Source organism: Trachemys scripta, chromosome 5 (assembly GCF_013100865.1).
Source record: "Trachemys scripta elegans isolate TJP31775 chromosome 5, CAS_Tse_1.0, whole genome shotgun sequence".
NCBI classification, from domain to species: Eukaryota; Metazoa; Chordata; order Testudines; family Emydidae; genus Trachemys; species Trachemys scripta.
In genome coordinates, this window is record NC_048302.1 from 119,501,429 (window position 1) to 119,526,180 (window position 24,752).

At 41.9% G+C, this 24,752-nt stretch overlaps 1 protein-coding gene across 5 annotated transcripts in view; it reads right to left on the reverse strand.

Annotated features, from left to right (window-relative positions):
* Positions 1–15,411: 15,411 nt before the first annotated feature.
* Positions 15,412–24,752, reverse strand: part of RGS12 (regulator of G protein signaling 12) — a 177,496-nt gene continuing 168,155 nt past the window's right edge. For all 5 annotated transcript variants that reach the window (XM_034771889.1, XM_034771891.1, XM_034771892.1 and 2 more), the window contains one exon: positions 15,412–18,592. In XM_034771889.1, coding sequence (XP_034627780.1) covers positions 18,234–18,592 — 359 coding nt within the window. In that variant the 3' untranslated portion in view covers positions 15,412–18,233. The remainder of the gene's footprint in view (positions 18,593–24,752) is intronic.

Consider the following 24,752-nt stretch of genomic DNA (forward strand, 5'->3'; position numbering starts at 1 on the left):
AATGGGTAAATAACATGGCCATAGCCAACTAAGGGCAAAGGTGCTTCTTCAGGTATGTCTAATATGCAATTAAACACCAGTAGCTGGCCCATGTCAGCTGACTCGAGCTCACAGGGGTTGGACTACAGGGCTGTAAAACTGCAGTGTAGATATTCAGGCTCGGGCTGGAGCCTGAGCTCTGGGACCCCACGACGGAGGAGGATACCAGTGCCTGGCTCTGGGGAAAGCGGTGGATGTGATATATCTTGACTTTAGCAAAGCTTTTGATATGGTCTCCCACAGTATTCTTGTCAGCAAGTTAAAAAAGTATGAATTGGATGAATGGACTATAAGGTAGATAGAAAGCTGGCTAGATTGTCAGGCTCAACGGGTAGTGATCAATGACTCGATGTCTAGTTGGCAGCCGGTATCAAGCCAAGTGCCCCAGGGATTGGTCCTGGAGCCGGTTTTGTTCAACATCTTTATTAATTATCTGGATGATGGGATTAATTGCACCCTCAGCAAGTTTGCAGATGATACTAAGCTGGGGGGAGAGGTAGATACGATGGAGGGTAGGGATAGGGTCCTGAGTGACCTAGACAAATTAGAGGATTAGGCCAGAAGAAATCTGATGAGGTTCAACAAGGACAAGTGCAGAGTCCTGCACTTAGGAAGGAAGAATCCCATGCACTGCTACAGGCTGGGGACTGACTGGCTAAGCAGCAGTTCTGCAGAAAAGGACCTGGGGATTACAGTGGACAAGAAGCTGGATGTGAGTCAGCAGTGTGTTCTTGTTGCCAAGAAGGCCAATGGCATATTGGGCTGTATTAGTAGGAGCATTGCCAGCAGATCTAGGGAAGTGTTTATTCCCTTATATTTGGCACTGGTGAGGCTACACCTGGAGTATTGCGTCCAGTTTTGGTCCCCACAACTACAGAAGGGATGCAGACAAATTGGGGAGAGGCCAGCAGAGGGCAAACAAAATTATTAGGGGGCTGGGGCACATGGCTTACGAGGAGAGGCTGAGGGAACTGGGCTTATTTAGTCTGCAGAAGAGAAGAGTGAGGGGGAATTTGATAGCCTTCAATTACCTGAAGGGGGGTTCCAAAGAGGATGGAGTTAGGCTGTTCTCAGTGGTGGCAGATGACAGAACAAGAAGCAATAGTCTCAAGTTGCAGTGGGGGAGGTCTAGGTTGGATATTAGGAAAAACTACTTCACTAGGAGGGTGGTGAAGCACTGGAATGGGTTACCTAGGGAGGTGGTGGAATATCCATCCTTAGAGGTTTTTAAGGCCCGGCTTGACAAAGCTCTGGCTGGGATGATTTAGGTGGGGTTGGTCCTGCTTTGAGCAGAGGGTTGGACTAGATGACTTCCTGAGGTCTCTTCCAACCCTAATGTAATGGTGAGATTTTAGACTTAGACATGCTTTTAAATGGTCTATAAGTCAGATTTAGATTCCAACCCTAATATTCTATGATTGTATGATTCTAATATCTACATTGCAATATTATAGCTCCACAACCTAACCCCCGTAAGCCCAAATCAGCAGACGCCAGCCATCCGCAGGTGTTTAATTGCAGCTTAGACATACCCTTCATGTTTCACAGCTCAGAAATTGGATGTTTTCTCTAGCTATTTAAAAAGAGAGGGAAATTTAGGAAGTCTCATCTTCGGGGACTCTGTTATGCACATCTAACCACAACCCTAGCCTGAAACTCTAGCCACCGCCAGAGATGCATGACTTTTTACTCCAGCACAAGAGGCATGTGTGTAATGAAAACTGGTTGAAAGAGATGCATAGAGATGTCTAGTGGTAAATGTCCCCACCCATAACTGCCGCCAACCCAGTTAGATGACTTCAGCACAAGCCAATTTGCAACTGCTAGGCATTTACATTTTTAGATGTGCTCAAATCCTTGCTGTTCCACCCACTCCCTTCATTAGCATATTAGACGCCCCCATTGCATGCTTTTAAATGGTCTATAAGTCAGGTGTGTGTGAAGGAGATAGCTCTGCCTCTGTAACCTTAAGGAGGCTAAATCTTTCTCTTGCAACTTCAGAAAATGTTCTTTGTAAGAAAAACATTTCCCCCTTTTCAGCCCCACAAGCCTAGCTGGCCTTGGGTTGTTAGTTGCTGTGATATGGTAGAGTGCAGAGCTTAAAAGGAATTATTCTAATTGCAACCCTGATAATATGCAGCATGGAAACCTCCCAATTTCCCCAGGTGTCTCATTAAACACCTACTCACAGTTTGCAGATAATGGACGTATGACACATGTGTAAGTGCCAGAATACACCCCCTGACCCACCCCCTGCTGTGGCTGTTGGATTTAGTTACCATAGGAAAATCTCACCATTACATGCCTCCTGCAGAAATGTGTGTACAAACACTGTGTGTTTCTGGGCAACTTTCAGAGTGCTCTTCTGGCATGTGTAAGATGGGTGTGCATCACTGAAAATCTAGCTCCCAGTGGAAGAGGGCTGTTTTGGACGCTTGGTTTAGAACAAGTACATCATCACTGTAATGGAGCTTACCTTCAATTACTGATACGTACTCGCAACCTGAACCCAGATTAACCTAATTTTTGTCTGGCAATTTCCATGTTTTTTTTAATTTAAAAAGTTCATACAAAAAACCTCAGAGAATGTTCCTGTGGGATATTTCTCATGATCTGAAGAGATGAAGTATGACTTACATAATTTTTTGGAATAGTTAACTTTTATACTTTAACTCTTACAGACAGATTTACCAATACACTCTGGTTGCTTCACCCCATTCTGGAGCACTACAGAGCAGCCAGAGCCTACAAATTTCCCCTTTCTCCTTTCCCCATCCCCTCTAACTTCTACCTCCCCTTCTCTGATCCTTTCCCATTCTCCCTCCTTTTCCTTCCCATCTTCACCTCCCCTCTCACTTTTCACTTCCCCCACACTTCCACTCCTCCCATTTCTTTCCCTTTCCATTCCTCCCTATCTTTTCCTCCTCCCCACTTCCTGCTCTCCCATCTCCCTTCCTGTCTCTGGGTCTGTGACAGCCCAGGGCAGAACCCCCTTTCTCCCCACATATAGCTCTCCCTGCAAACCACCCAAGTTCCCTGCAGCCCTTCTTCCTGAGACACAGCCCACAACATAGACATGCCTGGAGCCACATTTCCACCACACACTTTAAATTCCCTCCAATCAGAGATGAGATGGGGTGGGGCTGAGCGGGGTGGGCAAGGGGCAGCTGTGACCCCCTTTCCCCTGCTTGGCACCAATCTCCCTTTCTCTTCTTTTCCCTCCCCCACCCTTTCCCCTCTAACCCTTTCTCTTCCTTCCCACAGCTTCCCCCTTTTTCCCTCCCCCCCATCTTTTCCCCTCCCCTCCCCTCCCTCTTTCCATACACTCAACTCTCCCCCTATTCCTTTCCCCTCTATCATCTCCCCGTCCCGGAGGGGATGAAGTAAGGTGACAGGTTAACAAGGATGGGGGGGGAGGGGAGGCAGAGGAGATGGGGGCAAAACAGGGGAAGGAAACGGAGGAATTGGGGGAGGTGTGAGACTCTGTGGGAAGCAGACGGAAGGAGGAGAAGAGAGGCTAGAGATGGGAGGGGAGGAAGAAGGGGGAAGGGATCAGGGAAAGGGTGAGAGGAGAGAGATTGAGGAAGGAGAAGGGGGAGAAAGGGAGATGAGAGAGAAGAACAAGGAAGAGGCGGAGGAGAAGGGAGAAAAGGTTAAGGGGAAGGGTTAAGGAGGAAAGGGAGAAATGGATAAGGGGAAGATGGGGGAGGGGAGGTGGAGCAAGGGGCAGAGGGGGAGGAGAAGGGGTGGAAGGGAAGGATCAGGAGGCACAGAGAGGAGGGAGAGGGGTGGGAAGTGTAGAAAGAGACAGGCAGGAGAAGGGCAAAGGGGGAGGAGGAAGGGAGCGAGCAGAAAGAAGGGAGGAAGGGGAGAAGAAGGTTGATGGGCAGGAGGAGAAGGAAAGAGGGAGGGGGAAGCAGAAGGGGACTGAAAAGGCAAGAAGACAGGCAGTCTGCAAATTTCATGAAGCCTGGAGCTTCTCGTATCATTGTGGAACTGGCTCTAGCAGAGGCCAAAATCCCACTACTCAGGATAAATTCACTAGAGCTGACAGCACAGTAGATAGTGAGGCGAGGTAGGTATGGCTACAATCTCACCTTCACTTGCAGTGCAGCCAATGACAGTAGAGAAGACATGGCTGCACAGGCTTCAGCACAGACTAGCAACCAGCATACATGGCCACCTGGGACCCAGGGTAGGTACTCTAGTGTTGAAGCCTGTGCCACCACATCTATGCTACTATTGTTATGTATGCTAGCTAGATTAAAGCTAGCACAGGTATGCCTACTCATGCTGCAATCACACCTTCACTTCCAATGTAGATACATAGTGCAGCTGACCCCACTGCAGGGAGTGGCTATGCTGCTGGGGTGCACCAATCCCTTGGATTTTTGGTAGGTACAGGGTGTACCATATGCTCGGAGGCAAAGCTCCAGGCACTTCAGGCTCTACCCTCGGGTGGGTTCCCATAAACACTCACTGTCTGATGAATAACAAAGGGATGCTTCACCAGGGCTGAGCACAAGGGCTTGGAGATGCAAACAAAAGGTGAACCAACAGCTCCTAACTCAGCCCCTCAGGGCATCCCGTCCAGGGGTATGAAGGCGAGGCTTCTCAGGCCTACAGCCAGGGATTCACACTCCAAACTGCCCCGTGCCCTAAAGCATTATGCATTGGTCCAGTCCTTTTGCCCAGCAGGTGTAGTCTCTTTCAGGCCCTCCACACAGTCCCTCTGTTTGCAGGCCACTCTAACTATTCACCAGGACTAGCACTGGCCCCCTGCCAGCAATAGGCTACTTCCCAGCCTGACTCTCAGCCCCAGCTCCCAAGCTGCCCAGCCTTCTTTCACAGCCAGCTCTCAGCCTGCAGCCTCCAGCTGTTCACATGCCTTCAAAGCCAGGTTCCCTCTGGCAGCACTTCCCTTTTGTGTTCTGGAGTGATTATGGAGCCCCCTACCAGCCACATATTGCATTGGGGGTTAACACGGTGTTCAGTAAGGAGCCAACAGTTTCATTACAGATAGGAAAGGTGATGGCAACATTGCCAATCCCAACTGTTCAAATATCATGAGTCAGGTCCCCCCAAAATCAGAAGATTGGCTTTAAAAAATTATGTGTTTTTTTTTTAAATAACATATGTTGGATTCTCTTTATTTCCTTTCTGGTTTCTTTACAATGCACTTGGATCATATTTTCAAGTTAAAGTTGATTCCAGCAGTAGGGGCTTTAAGAAAAAAAATGGCAAGACTCATGATAAAATTGGAAGAGTTAGCAACACCGTGATTAGGTGATTATAAATACATAGATTAGATAGACAGATACCCAGAAAAAAATCTACATTAAAATGGAGTTGAGAGGAAATATCTGTAATTTATGGTAAATTGCATTACAGAGATGTTGTAATTATCCTCAAACCAAATATTATAAACCTAGCAAAATCAGTTAAGGTTACATCCCACAGTATTCTTGCCGCCATGTTAAAGAAGTATGGGCTGGATGAATGGACTGTAAGGTGAATAGAAAGCTGGCTAGATCGTCGGGCTCAACGGGTAGTGATCAATGGCTCCATGTCTAGTTGGCAGCCAGTTTCAAGCGGAGTGCCCCAAGGGTTGGTCCTGGGGCCGGTTTTGTTTAATATCTTTTTTAATGATCTGGAGGATGGTGTGGACTGCACTCTCAGCAAGTTTGCAGATGACACTAAACTAGGAGGCGTTGTAGATACACTAGAGCGTAGGGATCGGATACAGAGGGACCTAGACAAATTAGAGGATTGGGCCAAAAGAAACCTGATGAGGTTCAACAAGGACAAGTGCAGAGTCCTGCACTTAGGACGGAAGAATCCCATGCACTGCTACAGACTAGGGACCGAATGGCTAGGTAGCAGTTCTGCAGAAAAGGACCTAGGGGTCACAGAGGATGAGAAGCTGGATATGAGTCAACAGTGTGCTCTTGTTGCCAAGAAGGCTAACGGCATTTTGGGCTGTATAAGTAGGGGCATTGCCAGCAGATCGAGGAACGTGATCATTCCCCTTTATTCGACATTGGTGAGGCCTCATCTGGAATACTGTGTCCAGTTTTGGGCCCCACACTACAAGAAGGATGTGGAAAAATTGGAAAGAGTCCAACGGAGGGCAACAAAAATGATTAGGAGTCTGGAGCACATGACTTATGAGGAGAGGCTGAGGGAACTGGGATTGTTTAGTCTCCAGAAGAGAAGAATGAGGGGGGATTTGATAGCAGCCTTCAACTACCTGAAGGGGGGTTCCAAAGAGGATGGAGCTCGGCGGTTCTCAGTGGTGGCAGATGACAGAACAAGGAGCAATGGTCTCAAGTTGCAGTGGGGGAGGTCCAGGTTGGATATTAGGAAAAACTATTTCACTAGGAGGGTGGTGAAACACTGGAATGCGTTACCTAGGGAGGTGGTGGAGTCTCCTTCCTTGGAGGTTTTTAAGGCCCTGCTTGACAAAGCCCTGGCTGGGATGATTTAGTTGGGAATTGGTCCTGCTTTGAGCAGAGGGTTGGACTAGATGACCTCTTGAGGTCCCTTCCAACCCTGATATTCTATGATTCTATGATTTAAAAGAAATCCAAACATGTTAAGGTATGGTTAGGCACCCAAACATCTTTAAAGCTGCCCTGTAGTGACACAAAAGGGGGAGGAGGACACATAATGAAAAGAACTTTTGGTCTTTAAAGATCAGTTCAATCTAGTCTTGGCTCACAAATACTAAAAATATCTTAATCATAATCATATTGCTGGTGCACAGCATCTTTTAACTGCACCTTTCATACCCTTGCATGGAAACAGAAGGAGAATTTTAAAAGTAAATCTGTTTAGAAATGAAAATTAATTAAAGTAGGTCCTTTAAAAAATAAATATAATTGCCCTCTCCCATTATTCCCCATAACTAAGTTTCTTCTTCAGCAGGAACCTTAACCCAGCCGTCTAGAGACACATGAGTAGGGCTCCATGTCTGTCATGGAGGTCGCAGAAAGTCATGCATTCCATGACATTCTGCGACTTCCATGACTTCTGCAGCAGCCAGTGTGGCTGACCCCAGGGTCACCCAAGCAGCTGGCTCTGGGGCCAGCTGCTCAGGTAGTCCCAGGGACAGCCACATTGGCTGTGGCTGGAGTGCCCCACAGCCAGCCTCACTGGCCGCTACTGGAGTGCCTCGGGGCCAGCTACACCGACCACTGCTCGGGCGGCCCTGGAGCAGCTGGAGCAGCCGCTGTTGGTGGTCCCTGGCAGTGGTCCTGGGGCGACAGAGACAGCCGCTGCCCAGCAGCAGTCCTGGGCAGCCAAGGCAGTTGCTGCCCAGTGGCCCTGGGCAGCTGGTGCCACTGGCCCCAGCCCCCCCACACCTTGCAGTAGCCCCCCAGGGTACTCCCCACAGCAGCAGCCCCCACTCACTCAAGATTTAGTCAGGGGCATTTGTAGTATAAGTCATGGATAGGTCATGGGCTGTAAATTTTTGTTTATTGCCCATGACCTGTCCATGACTTTTACAAAAACACCCGTGACTAAATCGTAGCCTTACACATGTAGTAAGATATTTTAGTGTTTGTGGGCCAAGACTACATAGAACTGATCCATATGGTTTCAATGAGTTTTAACTATATAGGAAGTTTGAAGAGTCTGTGTTATATTGTTACTGAGATTATGAGGGCCAAAAAAGGTCTTACACAAGGTGCTAAATTTCTTAAAGGACCTATTTTAATTTATTTTAATTCCTAAATAGATTTACTTGTAAAATTCTCAGTAAATTCATTCTGTATTCAATGAGTAACAGTAACTTTGGAGCAGATGCACTATATTTTCCATGTGCGACAAAGAGACTGAAACCCAACTTCAAATGCAAAAAGAATGGTTACTTACCGTACATTAAGTGTGGTTCTTCAAGATGTCATAGTCAGCGTGGATCCCACTGTAGGTGTACATGTCCCTCACGCCCACAAGCTCAAAACTGATTTAACAACAGTGGCCGTTGGGGCTGTTGCATGCACGTTGTGCCGCCTCTTGTTCCCATGCAAGGGCATGAAGGATGGAGCAGCCTTAACATGCCTGAGTTCCCTCTCAATTCAAAGCCCATGGTAGCTGAAGGACTCTGAACACAGAGATGAAGTCATCTACAGTGGGATCCACACTGACTATATATATATCGAAGAACCACAGTTACTGTAGGGTAAGTAATCATTCTTCTGAGAGTACTTGTCAGTGTGGACCCCACTGTAGGTGACTGGCAAGCAGTATCCTCTTCAGGAGTGGGGCTGAGGAGTATCAACTGCATCAGTTGAATAGAGATTGGCGCCATTCTCCCAAATTTGGCATCTGATCTAGCAGCTAAATCCAGCATATAATGCTTGGCAAAGGTGAACAGGTTGCTGCATGCAACAGCCTTGCAGATTTCAGATATCAGTACATTGTGGAAACATGCCAAGGATGCCGCTTGGGCTCTGGAGGAGTGAGCTTTAATAGTCAGTAGGAGAAATATATCAGCCAGCTGGTTACACAGTGAAATACAATGGCGGTGTTCATTTTTAAAGCCTTCGTGATGAAACGGAGAGGCCAGCTATAGCTACAAATAGATGTGGGGATAGTCTGATATTACATTGACAGGACCAAATCTTTCAAAGAGCTCTAGATACAACCAGGATGTGGAGCTTCTTCTCTGCTTGTGTGGAATATGGCTTTGGAAAGAATACAAGTAAGTTGATTGACTTGTTTAAGTGGAACTCAGGAACCACCATGGGATGAATTTTGCATGAGGTCTCAGAACAGCTTTGCCTTTATGAATGAATGGGAATTCTGTTAGGAGTGTCTAAATCTCACTCACTCGTCTGGCCAAGGTGATGGCCACCAAAAAGACCGTTTTGAGAGTAAGATGGTAGGTAGAGCACTCTGAGAGGGACTTGCAGTAGTGCTACATATGTTTTAAAAGATGATGTTGAAGTCCCATACTGGAGTATGTTCTCTAACTGGTGGGTAAGTGCAGAAGCCTCTTAAGGAATTTGGATACCATTAGGTGAGAGTGTTCAAACTGCAGCATATTGTCAAGGATCTTTCATACTAGATCCTGCACTGAGTCTAGGCTACACTGGGCTGCCCATATTGAGAAGATTTTCCATTTGGAGGAGTAAGTCCTCTTTGTGGACAACTTTCCACTCTGTGCAATATTTTCCTAAATATATAAGGAGCAGCACCTTTCCGTAAATAGGCCTCAATCCTTCCAGCCACTGTGGTGCACAGTGGGGAGCACCAGGTTATTGCCTCCCAGCACAAGTATGACCAGAAGCTTCACATAAATACAAGCAGGGTTAAGTGTTAGGTGTGGTCCTCTGCACTGAGTGGTAGCAAATCTCAAACCCCTTGTGCACCTGTCTCCCTACTCATAAAAGCAGAAGGTAAAAAGCGTTGAGATGTGATTGGACCAACGGCATGCTCTGGGAAACATAGGATTCTATCATATATAAGTTATTATAACCACAGTATCTGAGAACCTTCCAGTAGTGCATTAAGCAATGCGAGTAACATCAGTCACGTGTTTGGTCTCTCATCCTCTTCCCAGGGGAGAAATGCATGCAGTGGAGTATTTTGTTTTGCAGTTTTTAAAATTTATATTACACGTACACACTCACACAGAGTTATATGTTTATATTAGAGAAGGTAAGTCAAAGAAATGCATGTTGCACTTGGAATGGAAGTTGATGAGGTTTGTGATGGTCCTCAGTTCCTGTGGGAGTTAATTACAGTCTCAGACCACCCCAAGAAACCTGTCTCTCCTGCACAGAGAAACTTCACTCTTATTGTAGAGAGCTGCATTGTGCCAGAGGAGTGGAGCTGTCCACCATGATCTTCATCCTGGATCTTCAGTCAATCTTTTAGATACCCTGGGCCCAGGCTATTGAGTGCCTTGAAGATAAGTGCCAAGACCTTGACCGTGATTTAATATTCTTTGGGAAGACAATGTAGGGAGTGCGAGACAGGTTTGATATGTTCCCAGTAGCCTGTGTTGCTGAGGAGATATGCTCTAGTGTTCTGTTCTAATACTAGTTGGAGTTTCCTACATGCTGAAGGCTTCATGCCCAGGTATATCGCATTGCTGAAGTCCAGCAGAGAGATGATGAAGGTGTGAATAATTAAGGCCAGGCCATTATTTGTCAAGATGGGATGGAATTCCTAGCCAACCAGAGATTGTAGAAAGCATTACTCACAGATGCTGTTATGTGAGAGATTAAGTGTGAACCCCAGCAAGCAATGAAGAGACTTCACTCAGGCACTATTCGTGCTATAAGGAAGGTAATACTCCCGCTTATCACTTTTAACCTTGCTACACCTTTAACCTATGCGGTGCAGGTTCAAGACCAAAATGAGGATAGCAGTTACATGCTATGTTTTAAACAGGGAGGGATGTGAGAGGGGAACGTGTTAGGGGGCCATAACAGTGTTTGGTGCACCAGTGTGAGGAGGACACAGATGGTTTTCTGTCGCCTTTCCATTGCCCTAATCCTGGCATCTGACAAGGCTGAACAAGCCCACGCACAAGTTAGCCTAGTCTTGACAGGTATTGACTCCCAAGGAGCCATTCTGTTGGCTAGCCCACCTGAAATATATGCAAGAGGATCCAGATGAGAATTCTACTACACAAGGAGAATGTTCATCTGCTGCCTTAAAGTAGCTTTAAGTTCCCTTTACACTGATAGAATGGTACAAAGGGGATGCATTAAAGGACAAGTATCTGGCCTGCTATTGTTGGATTCCAGAAGGCAAAGCCCATTTTCAAGGAATTCCAATTTTGATCAAAAACACTTAATTTCCTTTTAAAGGAATATATAAATGTTATCAAATGCTAAAATATCAGTTGATTTTATTTGCAAAGGTCAGGTATAGGAACACATCTTTATGAAATATAATAATATTTGAACAACTTTCAGTCTTTTTTCACTTTCTGATTATCACAAGTTTTGTTAAAAACAACCAATACTTATTTTTTTAAAAAAATTGTGTAGTTAAAGGCACATTACATGATTATTTTCAGATTTCCCTTATTTCCCTTTGTCAAACTAAATTAAATCACAAATTGTCAACATAAATGAAATATCAGTTCCAACGGTACAAATTATTTACTTATTACACAATTAGTATTTAAAATTAATTTGACATATTTATGTGTCTATAAACAGTGATTTCTTGTGTTGTATAAAATTTCATAACAATTTTGTGTGGATGGAGAAATTAACCCAATAACTATTTTCAAATTACAAAGTCACAATATAGGTGTTTAAAATCAAAATCACCAATAAAACAAGAATACAAGTTAAATTCCAGAAGGCAACATTTTTACACAGTCCAACAGATTCAAGCTCAGGGTAAAAAATTAAAACACCTTTCTTTCCTTGTCTTCCAGTTTAAAGACTATGCAGGTTTGTACGTAATATTAGGCTTCCTGGGATTTTGAAGAGACTTAGAAATCATTCAGAATTTATGAACAGCTGATCCACCAACATTTCTCACAAGTGAATTATTATGTGAAACTATTACAAGTAGTCAGTCTAAACATAATGGTGGATCTACACTAATGGCCTGATCCTTGAGAAAGCTGTTGCTGGAGTGAATTTTTCCTGTATTGATAGTCACTCGCACCACATAATTAGGCAAAAAATGTGCTCAATAGATAAATGATTGCTTGCTCCCTTTTCCCTTATTACTCTGATGAAGCATTTAATACAGAGGTGAAATATCATAGTAAGATAGAACAGTGATAAACTTGAACCTAATTAGAAGACATTCTTAGTGTTATTCATCTGCACTCTAGTAACAGCTGCTTTGAGAGCTATCTAGAGGGATGATCTAACTTCAATACCGGCTTTTGAAAGCTTTCCAAATCCTCCTCTAAAATGTATTAAACTGCAACATTTATATGAATAGCACAGAGAAAAAAAAAAACAATTACTTTCTCCTCGTTATTTTGCACTGTACTTGATCCAAGAACCTTTAAAGTCAATAGAAGTCTTTCTGTCGATTTCAATGGACTTTGGATCAGGCCTGATGGACCTAATCTGGGTGCTCAGCACTCTACATCCTGCAGGGTAGGCACCAGAGTATGGAAACTGCTGTAAGGACACAGGCAGATTGAGAAAGGTGGGGGTGCTACTTGTCGTTGCTGCAGTTCAGACCATCCACACACCAACACTGTTTTTCACAGAAGAGGTTTGGCACATCCACACAAAGTGTCTTACAGCCGTTGTTGTCCCAGTGCATTTTGGGACTTCAGAAGCACCTATCCCATAGTTCCCATAGCTTATAGCAGGAGATTAGAGTAATTTCTAAACATAAGGTACTGCGCTGTGCAGGGGGAGTTAGGTGGTCTGGATGAACTTGTGCAATGCTCTTAGTTTCCCATGTACACTGGGAAGAAATTGTTAAACTGTATTGTCTGAGCCAGACCTGAGTCCAAGACTTTGTCTCAAGCTTTGTAACCAATAAAATGAAGTGCCCAGATATTAAAAAGTGTTCAGCAATTAGCAGTCGTCCCCATGTAGAGCACTTTCCAATATTTGGCCGTCTCACTGATCTGCCTAAAGGGGAGCTCAGTAGTTTTGAAAATCTGGCCCAGGGTGGTTGTACGGTGTCACTGACACTATTCTATCCTATTGGTACATCCTGCGGTATCTCATGCTATTTGCACAGCAACCTGGTCTCTATGGGATACATGCATCTGGTATCATCCTAATATATTATATCAAACGTTAGGAGAAACAACTCTAAATGACAGTAATCACTGTCAATGCTATTCAGAAGCTGTCCAATATGGCCAGCATAACTAATATTGGGTAGCATTGCTTTCTCTGGGTATTACCGGTGGCAGTTTGGAGAATATGCCTGTGTCCAATTATGAATCCCATTTGATATTATGAACACTGTACTTGTAACAGTCAGTGTGCATTAGAATCACCATTTTGTGGCAGAAAACAGACTATAGCTGAGAAACTGAAAGAGGGCCATAAACCTTGAACAGCCATACCCTAGTGGAACAATGGGGCCTATCAGCCAACCCATTGACTTTTAACAACCCTCTGCCAGCAAACCTACCCAGTGGGATCGGAGAATGGAAAATGCCAGTATAAGAAGAGAAGCAGAGATAGGTCTCAGAACTTGGTTTTTAAAATGACATGCTCTCTGGCAAGGGGTGAAACCACTCTCAGAACCAAAAGACTCATCAAGGAGGAATGGGGCAAAAGGGATCTTCCTCCCCGAAAGACACCAAATAGAATCCAAAAGACTCAGAAATGGCGCGGTCTCAGAGAGGGAAATGTGTTCTGGTGTTTGTTGTTTTGTATAGATCAGTAACTCTCTGGTGCTGTTTGAGAGACAAGTGTACAAGAAGTTCTTTTGCAAAGCTTATGTGTTCCTTACTTTAACCGTCACATGGTCCTCAAAGAGTTAAACTATACTCTGGAGTGCTGATGGTGGTGGACTCTAGGAGAGCATGCATAAGCTAGTGGTACACTTTTGGGGGGTTCAGACCAGGGCAAAAGGTGGTTGGACCACAGTGTCCCACATTCAAAGAAGGGAGTCTGCACTCTTGAAGTGTTCCTGAGAGGCCACAGCTAAAACCAGCTAAGACACAGTGCCTGGAAGTTGCTCAGATCCAGATGCTTGGAAAGCAGAGGGGATCCAAAGTTTGGGCCAATGTGGCAGAGTGGAAATCATCCAAAGGGGGGACTGAATCAGGTCTGTAACATCATAATCAAATTATTTTGTCATTTAAATGATGGAGAGTCATTAAAAACCCCTACACAAACAACTTAATTTTAACTAAGTGAAAATATAGATAGATACGGATTTCACTTAATCATCATTTTTAAGGCTTCTTGGCTGAATACTGATCTTACATAAATCATCATCATGTCAGTGGAACTACTCCAAATGTACACCAATGTAACAGACACCAGATTCTGCACTCATTTACACTGGTTAGGAAAGACAGGAATAACTCCACTGAAATCAGTGGAGCTGCACCAGTGTAAAACTGGCATAAGTGAAGAGTATAAGGTCCATAATCTGGACTGTCTTCAAAAATTGATTGGCAAGATAGAGGACTAAGCCATCAAAAAGTATATCAATTAAGCTGCTTTTTAAAAAAAATTGCTTCTAGCTCTCAATTTTAGTGGAAATCACAATATAACAATGCATCTTAAAACCATATTATATTGATAATATCACTCAATAGTTAAATATGTAGGACACTGCTCAGAGCACAATCAATCACTCTTGAAAATGCCATTCTGGGATTGGCTGTATCCATTTTGTTTTATGAACTCCATTAGCCCTGGCAACTGATTCCAGCAGTAATACTGTGTTGGTCTAGTTTCTACATTCTCCCAGATCTTGCAAAGTAAAGCTAATATTATTAATTATTTCTAAGATTAAGCAACATATTGCCTTGAGCCCTAAGGTATGGGGTCATATTTTTAAACAGCTGGAGTTTACATGTGGCTCATATTCAGGGGCAGTTTTGAATAGGATATTGCTGAAATAGAAAAGAATTATTTTCCTGTATTCCAAGTTCCTTGGTTCACAGTCCTGTGCTTTCTAGGCATGCTGCCAAGTCCTGTCATGTCTTCCCCTCCCCCTCCCTGTTTAAGAAAACCCATTTTAAGGCAGCTTTCTTTTACATCATTCATTTCTCTGAACTTGAGTTAAATATCCAAATCTGTCAAATCCAGTTTGCTGCACTCAGAATCTAATACAACAGATCTTTCTTACACCTCAGCAGCCACACAGAGGTTTTAATGGCAAACTATTTAATTTCTAAAATTATTATTATGTTTGAAAAGAGGTGAAAGGTTTATGATGAACAAAGACGGCTTTGCCACTGGGGTGAAACAAATGCACCTTCATCCTAATATAACTCCATTCCCACTTCTAATTTAACCAAATAGCTCTTTCAAATCAAGTATCCACACTGGATAATTGCTCCAATGCCCTGGCACAGAGCATATGTGAACATTCCAGTAGGGGACTCCACAGCAAAGTAGTAGGACTTCTGTGAATACAGTAGAACCTCAGAGTTATGAACACCTTGGGAATGGAGGTTGTTTATAACTCTGAAATGTTTGTAACTCTGAACAAAACGTTATGGTTGGTCTTTCAAAGGTGTACAACTGAACATTAATACAGCTTTGAAACTTTACTATGCAGAAGAAAAATGCTGCTTTTTAAAATCTTAATTTAAATCTTAATTTAAACGAAACAAGCACTGAAACGGTTTCCTTACCTTGTCAAACCTTTTTTAAAAACTTTCCCTGTATTTTTTTGTAGTTTATGTTTAACACAGTACTGTAGTGTACAGTATTTGCTTCTTTTTATTTTTTTCTCTGCTGTCTGATTACATACTTCTGGTTCCAAATGAGGTGTGTGGTTGACCAGTCAGTTCATAAGTCTGCGTTTCTACTGAAGTCTAGTAATGACAGCAGAGGCCTGGGCGGCACGTTCAAAAATGTCATTAAGATCTTGGTCACAGAACTCCCTTTGGTTTCAATGGGAATTCTGCATACAGAAGATCACTTACAGGATCAGGTCTTTGATGAGCAGACATGGAGCTAAGGCAAGTTACAGTGTCCCGCCTAAAATTTTGATCAGGAATCACCATAGACACCAACTACTGCATTTCAGTTTTAAATATTCACTACAGCACTGGGGCAGGCATTGATTTTCAAAGACACACTGCAAGGTGCAACATGTTCAGGTGCAGATGGCAAGGAGCCCATTTGTTGGGGATTACTGACATGTGAAGATACTTTGCTTTGATCAGAGCAAAGCTCTCAGCTGAAAACATAGACATTTATAAGGATGAAAACCTGTCCTACCAGCTGTGAATTTATATCATAATGCTGTCAATACAATGACACAAGACAGATGCAATATGGGGAATGGATCTTAAAGAATACAGAGCTGTTTTAAAATCTCTCAAGATAATTATACTAACCCTATAGATGCAGTATAAGAAGATATAGAATAATATATCCTATGGACTACAATCTACAGCCAATATGAAAACATTGAAAACTTATGTCCTTCATTTAGCCACAGAACAAGTACCAGCTGAATACCAGCAGGGAAAGCTCCCCCAGACTGCATCACCAATGTCCTTTAACCACAATAACTACCTACTCTATAGTGTTGACAAGTAACCACCAGATGCTAGTTTATAACAGCTTGTAGGCTCATTGCATTATTGCCTTAACTTATACCTATGCCTCATCTAGCAAATATCTATACCTATAGGCTACAATAGGGATAAGAAGTTCCTTCAGGCTCAGTGCCTATTCAGGCCCTGCCAGGATGACTGCACTTACTGCCAAATATGGTGGGTTTCTGTGATGTAGCCATCTAGCCACAGGGAACTGGACTCCCATAACCAACTCACTTCATTTACAGTCCAATGATAGCTTTCCACTACCACTGGCACAGGTCAGATTTGAATCACTAATCTAGAGTTGAAAGTCTCTATATCTCCTTATGAATACCCTGGGCTTTTCAATTCCCCTACTGTAGACAATACTGCAGTATCAGTACAACTTTAGTGTGATTCTCAGTCCAATTTTAATTTTGGAAATTTGTTAAGGAACAGCTGTTATTCATGACAGGTATATATTACTCATCCACCAACAACTGTATTAAAAAAAAGTAAACAATCTAAAGCATACAATTGACTGAGCTGGGTTTAATGTTAGCAAATGTGATTCCTAAACCTAGGGCAAAAGTCTCTACTGGTGTAAATAGGTGAATCTCCATTGAAGTTAATAGAGCTGTGCCCATCATTCTTTACATTGGGAAGGTCTTGTATTACTGTTGCATAATCTTAAGAATCTGCTAAGCATTTTGACATTGCAAATACATCTGAGCTTTAAAAACTGATTAATTTGCTACAGCATGTCCCTGTTATGAAAAAGTTCACAATTCATGATAAGCTCCACAAAGGAGGAGCAATGAAAAAGAGATTACTTAGCAATAACTGTAGTTCTCCAGATTTATTGTCTCTTCAGATCCACACTCTAAGAGCCATGCAATATGTCTCATGAGTCCCAGAATCAATTCAAAGCAGTGAACCGATATGCATCTTAATGTATACATTCAAGACTGTTTCAAATAGAGATTGATAGAGGCCCATGCTTCACATTTCTTCAATACCTCTTTCAGTTGCCCAGAGTCATTACTAACTCAAAAGAATGGGAAAGAAAGAAGAACAAGTGTAGATCTGCAGAGACAATAAATTCAGAGAACAGGCAAGAATCCTTTCTTCCTCCTTCCTAATTACTCACTAGTTTGGTATTTTTAGCTAATCTTCTAAGCTAACCTAGAAGGAGGAAGAGGAATATTTAATTATAGATTAAAATAAACTCTCAGACATAGAGAGAACATTGCCATGTAAAGATTTGGATGACCTCCATGCAGCTGCTTTATAAATCACTGCTATGGATATGTTACCAAGGCAAGCTACAGAAGCTGCTATTGCTCTGTCTGAATGAGCTTTATGGCTTTCTTGAATCTGGATTCCTGCCCATGTAAAAAGCATGCCAGAATGCATATATCCACTCAGGTAATCTTTATAACAAGATTGAACTCCCCCTGGATTTCTCAGATGCTATCAATAGATAGGAAGATTTGCCAGACAAAGAGTCTCAATGCTGTCCAAATAATAATGAATAGTACACTTCACATCCAATATACAAGCCTAGCAGCACCAAGGAATACTGTGGACTAGGAAAAAACATTAGAAGATTAAGATGAAAAACCAAAACCACATTCTGTAAAAACCTGGGTGGGACTTAAAATGACTTTGTCTTTCTCAAAGACATTAAAGGATGGCTATATGCCATGAGAATTTTAATCTCACCAATTTGGTCAAAGTACCAACAGGAACCATGATATGGAAAACAACATTAGAAAGTCCATTAGGAGACAGAACAAAATTAAATATTTCAACTCTTTTGTTTAAATACTACTTTTCATTATACAGGTTCCAATTCATACAAGGTCTGACCTTGGGACTGACTATTTTAAACGCCCATTGAAGCCAATAGGAATTGAAAGCACTGAGTGACTTGCAGGAACATGCCCATAATGCATAGCTCTAGTGCTAACGATGCCAGGAAAAAATGTTGAAGCTGTCAATTAAAAATAGAGATTTAAACAAAAGTGGCTTTGTATTGATTCTCAGCACCCTTGTTTTTCTCACTCTTGACAGTAATCAGAGAGGGGAGGTCTGATGTCCTATAAACTCCTGTCCGCATCCTCCCCTGGCAAGATCTCAGTTCAGAGATACAGCCTTCGAAGCTGAGGTTCCCTTCTGAATCATCACAGGATCGTGTGCCACTGTCTTCCAGTTTAACTCCATCCACATCAATTATTCTGTTTACAGAAGTGGGAAGATTATCCCTACCACCAGGAGGATTAAGGCTTCTGTTGGTCTTTGTTTTGTGAGAGCTTTGCTCACAGAAGTTTCCTGCAGCCCCTGGTGAATCTTTTTTCTTTCTGTGGTTCATACCTAACAAAGAATAATAATAATAACATTATGTATCTTCTGATTTATTGTAAACAGTTACAGTCTTTAAATTACATTGGGCAAACTCTCCTCTCAGGTCCTCATGGCAAGTAGTCCACCAGGGTATTCTGCTATTCCACTGGGAGATTTATGTATGTACCATTAAGGACGGGGGGAAAATGCCAGTTTGGTACCTCCTTAGGTGAATTTTGCCATAATTTAGTCTGTATCTTTCTTAGTTTAGAAATTGTAATTAGCATTATCCAGTGTATGCAAAAATGATTGTCCAGGATGAATCTCTACTGACTCCCACAAAATTTTCACACCAGCAGAGGCAAACCCAAAGAGGAAGGATGCAACATTTCCAGCATCAGCCAGAGGAGGAAAAAATAATGGAACAAAATGGGAGGAGGACATTTCCTCATTTATCACCTTATTGAGACATTTTTATTCAGCTAGAGATTCATCTGTTCCCAGAAGTTGCAATTCACTCTATTAAGCTGAAAGCTGCCAATTATGGACTGTTAGATTTCAGTGTAAGACCCAATGTAGCATATAGTAGGATGAGAAATAACCTAGCTTGTTATGGGGGCGGGGAGGGAAACACACCTTAATTGTTTGAATAATGCCTGACAATTCTTGCCACTGGACTCCTCATTGTTTTTGACAATTCTTGATTATGTCTGATTTCTTAAAATAAAAGTTTAACATGCTACTGAGAACAGTATCCACAATTGAAAGGAATGGTTACAGCTTGGGTCCATTCTTTGGCATTAATCATGCAATCTTATCAGGTCCCTTCCAGTCCTATGATTCTATGATTATACCCCTGGTGCTCCCATATCCCAAGTCTTCCCCATCCATGCTGTTAGGTCTCTCACATATTTTGTACAGTGCCCAAAATCAGTGCTTTGGGCTGAGCACTCAGGCTGAGATTTTCAAAGGTATGCATACACTTGGAAAGTGTGTCATGTTAGCAAATCTGTTTTAACTATATCATAAACATGATTTTGCCCAAAATGAGAACTTTAACTACCCAGATATCTGTTGGAAAAATAATATGGAAAACACAAAATCGTCAATATGTTCTTGGAATGTGTTGGGAACAATATTTCATTTCAGAAGGTGGAGGAAGGTGAAAGGCAACTTGGGTGAAAGTGGCTATGAAATGACAGATTTCATTATTCTAAGGAAAGAAAGGAGTGACAGAATCAGTGTAAGGGGAATGGACTTCAAAAAAGCAAACTTTAACAAACCTGGAGAACTGGAATGCAAGGTCCCATAGGAAAAACATCTAAGGGAAAAAGTTGTTCAGGAGAGCTGGCAGTTTCTCAGAGAGACAAGATTAAAGGCAAAACAATTAACTATCCTGATGTGAAGGAAAGACAGGAAAGAAACATAAGAAAGACACCGATATGGCTGCATCAAGAGCTCTTTAATGACCTGAAAATCAAAAATGAATCCGACAAAATGTGGAAACATGGACAAATTGCTAAGGATGGGTACAAAAGAATAGCAAAAGCATGCAGAGACACCATCAGAAAGAATAAGAAACAAAATGAGTTACACCTAGCAAGGGATAGAAGAAGGCAAAAAGAAGAGGGTCTACAAATACACTAGGAGCAAGAGAAAGACAAAGAAAAGTGCACGTCTACTATTTAGCAGGGAAGGAGACCTATGAATGACATCAAGAAGACTGAGGAGTTTAATACCTATTTTGTTTCAGTCTTCACTAGAAAGGTTAATTGTGTCTATGTGCATAACACAATTAATATTAACATCAAGAGGGAAGAAATACATACCAGAACAGGGAAGGAACAGGTTAAAGACTATTTAGATAAGTTAGATGTATTCAAATCAGCAGGGCCTGACAAAATTCAGGAAAGGGTACTTAAGGAGCTAGCTGAAGCAATCTCCAAGCCATTAGCAATTATCTTTCAGAACTCACAAAGGATGGGTGAGGTCTCAGAGGGCTGGAGAAGTGTAAACGCAGTACATATCTTTAAAAAGGGGAACAAAAAGGAATCATAGATCAGTCTGAATAACTTTGATACCTGTAAAGATACGGGAACAAATTATTTAACAATCAATTTGTAACCCCATAGAGGATGATAAGTAATAGCCAACATGGATTTGTCAAGTGCAAATCATGCCAAACCAATCTAATTTCCTTCTTTGACAGGGATAATGGCCTAGTGAATAGTGTGGGAAGCAATACCTGTGGTATATCTTGATTTTAGTAAAACTTTTGACACAGTAGGAAAGTAGGAAAATGTGGTTTAGAAGGAATAACTATAAGGTAGATGCACAACTGGCTGAAAACCACACTCAAAGATTAGTTGCTTTCAAACTGGGAGGATGTATCTAGTGGGGTCCTGCCGGGGTCTGTGCTGGGTCCAGTGCTAGTCAATATTTTCATTAATAACTTGGATAGTGGAGTGGAGAGTAGCCTTGTAACATTTTCAGATGACACCAAGCTGGGAGGGATTGTAAACACTTTGGAGGATAGGATTAGAATTCAAAATGACCTCGATAAACTGGAGAATTGGTCTGAAATCAACAAGAAGAAATTCAATAAAGATAAGTGCGAAGTACTACACTTAGGGAAAAAAATTAAATGCACAACTACAAAATGGGAAATTACTGGCTAGGTCAGAGGTCCCCAAACTGTGGGGCGTGCATCCTTTGGGGGGCATGGAGGAATATTCGGGGGGGACACGTGGCTGGGGCTCAAGACCTTTAATCATTCTTGTTAGATATTAGGAAAACCTTTCTAACTATCAGGACAGTTAAGCACTGGAATAGCTTACCGAGAGAAGTTGTAGAATCCCTGTCATTGGAGATTTTTAAGAACAGGTTAGACAAACACCTGTCAGGGGTGCTCTTTGCATACTTGGTCCTGACTCTTTGCAGCGAGATAAACTACATGATCTCTCAAGGTTTATTGCAGCCATACGTTAGTATGATTCTAGAAGAGCAATTGTGTTTAAGAATAAGATATCTGGGTGACGAAGGGCAGGGCCACAACACATCATGTCCCCTGTGGGACAGTAAAGAAGCTGTGGTGGAGTAAAGGCTCTGGGGGTGCTGGTGTCTGGGCTCTGTAGGGGGGGGCCTGGTGTACGGGGGCTGCCCCGCACCTGTTTTCTGTGGGGAGGTGGGTGCTCATGTCTGGGGAGTTCCCCATGGCTGAGTTCTGGCGGGAGGGGTGTGTGGGTGTCTGGGCGAAAAGGGGTGTAAGTGTCTAGGCCAGGGGGTACCCTGCAGCTGCGCTCTGGAGGGATGGGAGTTCAGGTGTCTGGGTTCTGGGGGCCCAACACAGCTCCCTCCAGCTGGAACTGGGTTGCTGTAGGGATTTCTTTAATTCTCTACTCCTGGGGGGATCTTTTTTTGCTGTTGTCTGTATTGTTGACATACTTGTTGACAGGTATTTTGAAATAAATTATCAAAATAGTTTAAACTGGAGTGATTATATTGTGTTATTTTAACAAAGAAAATATGCAGAATTTTGGAGAATTTTAAAATATTGTGCGCAGAATTTTTAATTTTGGGGCACAGAATTCACCCAGGAGTAAATATTTGACCAAGTGCACACATACATAAGGTAACTGAACATAATTTGGACATTTTAGAAAAGGATCTACCTGCCAAACACATGGTATAATGCTCAGGGTATAATACTTTGAGGAAGCATAACCCTAATTAAAATATTTTAGGGTTTGTTGGCATAGTCACGACCTCCTGCAATGATATATGATAAAACAGAGCAAAATTTAAAGTACCTTGCTGACTCTCAAACCAGCCAGGACTGGGAACTAGGGCATTCCATCTCTGAGGTTAGGGAGGGAGGATCCTCAGCTAGTGTAAATAGGAGAAAAGTGCCATTTACTTCAATCTGCTGTGCTGATTTACACCAGCCGATGATCTGCTCCAAAATATTTTACATTGTTTAACTACAAGTTTTGTGAGCAGAAGGAGCACATAAATTGTGTGGCACAATTCCTATAACTACCGTAATTACTTAGTGGCTTTGACTGGCACCAGAATCCAATTCTTTTTGGTCAGAAAAACGGTAGCTTCAAGGTGTGGCCTTTAATACTGGTGATTTTATAGATGGTCTCCTAGTCTCTGAGTCTGTACTGAACCAATATGCTGCTGGAGGGACCATATTTCAGATGTGACTTAAATCAGAGGATCTTCCACTGTGATCATTAAACATACCACAGCACTCTTCTTAGTGGGGTTTACCTTGATGCCCTAGCTATTTGCATTCTGTATGCCTCAAATTACTTCTATAGTTTCATCTGGAAACAGTCCTACGATGTTGGGGAATAGGATTGTAAGCTGTTAAACATCTCAGAGATGCCTGCCTTTCAGTGGGGATGAAATGATCCCCATACTGGTCTATAGCGTGCACATTATTTTATTAAGTGCTTTGGGACCTTTGAGATGAAAAGTACTTTTTAAATTTAAGATTATTTTTATAGGGCTTCCATTTAATTGTGTAAAGCTATCATATTTAATTATGGCAAAAGCTCTCAATGGTGCCTGACACACAAAGGTAAAGTACATGATCACTTGTCCTCAGAATAAAAATGAAAATATTTACATTCTGGTGTAATCCACAGGGAGATTATTAGTTATCTGTTGTTAAAAAGTCTGTCTCTGCCTTCCAACAGGGAATTGCAACAACGGGTTAAAAAGGGCTTTGTTTTCTTTCATAGAGACCAACAACTGTAAGTGAATATACTGACAAATTGGGAAAAATGGAGGCCTCAGTCCACAAAAAGGTTAAAAAATAAGTGCTCCAACAGGCTTTGCAATCCTGCTGTGGAGAGCCCATCTCTAGAAGTGAAAAGGTTAGTTCAGTCTCAATAGCTGAGATTGCCAAATGAAGGGGTCATTATGTTGGTGGCTCTACTTAGAACTGAACTGAGAACACCAATTCACTTCAGAGACCAATGAAACATTGGTGACTCTTACAGAGTAAGAAAAAGAAATGGTTGAGTACAAGGATTAGCCCGTGAACCCAAAGACAGAAAAGAATCTCTTTTCAGAGAATTCAGTGTTGTTACTATTATTCCAAGTCATCGTTGTTCTTACTCAAAGAATCAAAACACACTTTGTATGTGACAAAAGGAAACAAGGAGATTGAGAAGTAAAGATTTCTAAGATTTAAATACTTTGTTTTTCAAATTATAACATGGTTTACATTAATTGCAATAGACATATTACTCACACCGTATAAGTACTACAGGCCAATCTGCTCTCTTATCTGTCTGTAGATGTGTGCCTGCAGCTGCCATTGATTTCAATGGGAGCTGCCAGAATCTAAATGCAACATCTGGCCCTATTTAAAGGGCCTGTATTTAGGATATTAAATTTTCTCCTCATAATTTCTCTATTGTCAAGTTTGTCTCATTGTAATTTTGTTAATATGTATGTTACAAGATCTGAACCGATACCACTATGTTAAATAGATGAACCCATATTAGGACATTTAAAATATATTAAGGTTAATGTAATATTTACATTTTAATTGCATTCGATTTGTTAAATTAGGCCTTTACGTTTCTACAAAGACAGAATATTTTTAAAATAATGAAGAAAATCAAAGCTTAAAACCAGTCTTGTATAAGTAGGTATAGAATTTATTACTCCTGAAAGAACAAAGATACAAAATACATGTGAAAACTACATAAAGATCTCTACAAAGTGAAAGTAGAAAGTAAGAAAAGTGAAAGTACAGCAGTTACACAGAAATGTATGGCATGCATTAAAATACTGTAAATTCATAATGTTTTTAAGTGCAAATGTTCTTATATCAGCTCCCATTGAAAAGGATGCAAATTGAATTCCATCTTGTACACTCATCAAAAGGACACTGACACGGATATATAAATATGTACATAAACATGTCCTAAATACACTTTGTGTGTTCTCTTATGGAGGCATCTGGATTACAAGTCTGTTTAAAATCTAATTTAAAGAATTAAAGTGGTAGCATTTATAGAACATTTTGCAAATACTATTAAGATAGAGTTTGTTTGTTAAGAGCAGCAGGATGCAATAGTTCACATTGCCATTTGTAAGCATGTAACAATCAAATAAATATTTACAATTCATTGGCAGTACAGATAAGAAATAGGATTAAATACTCTCT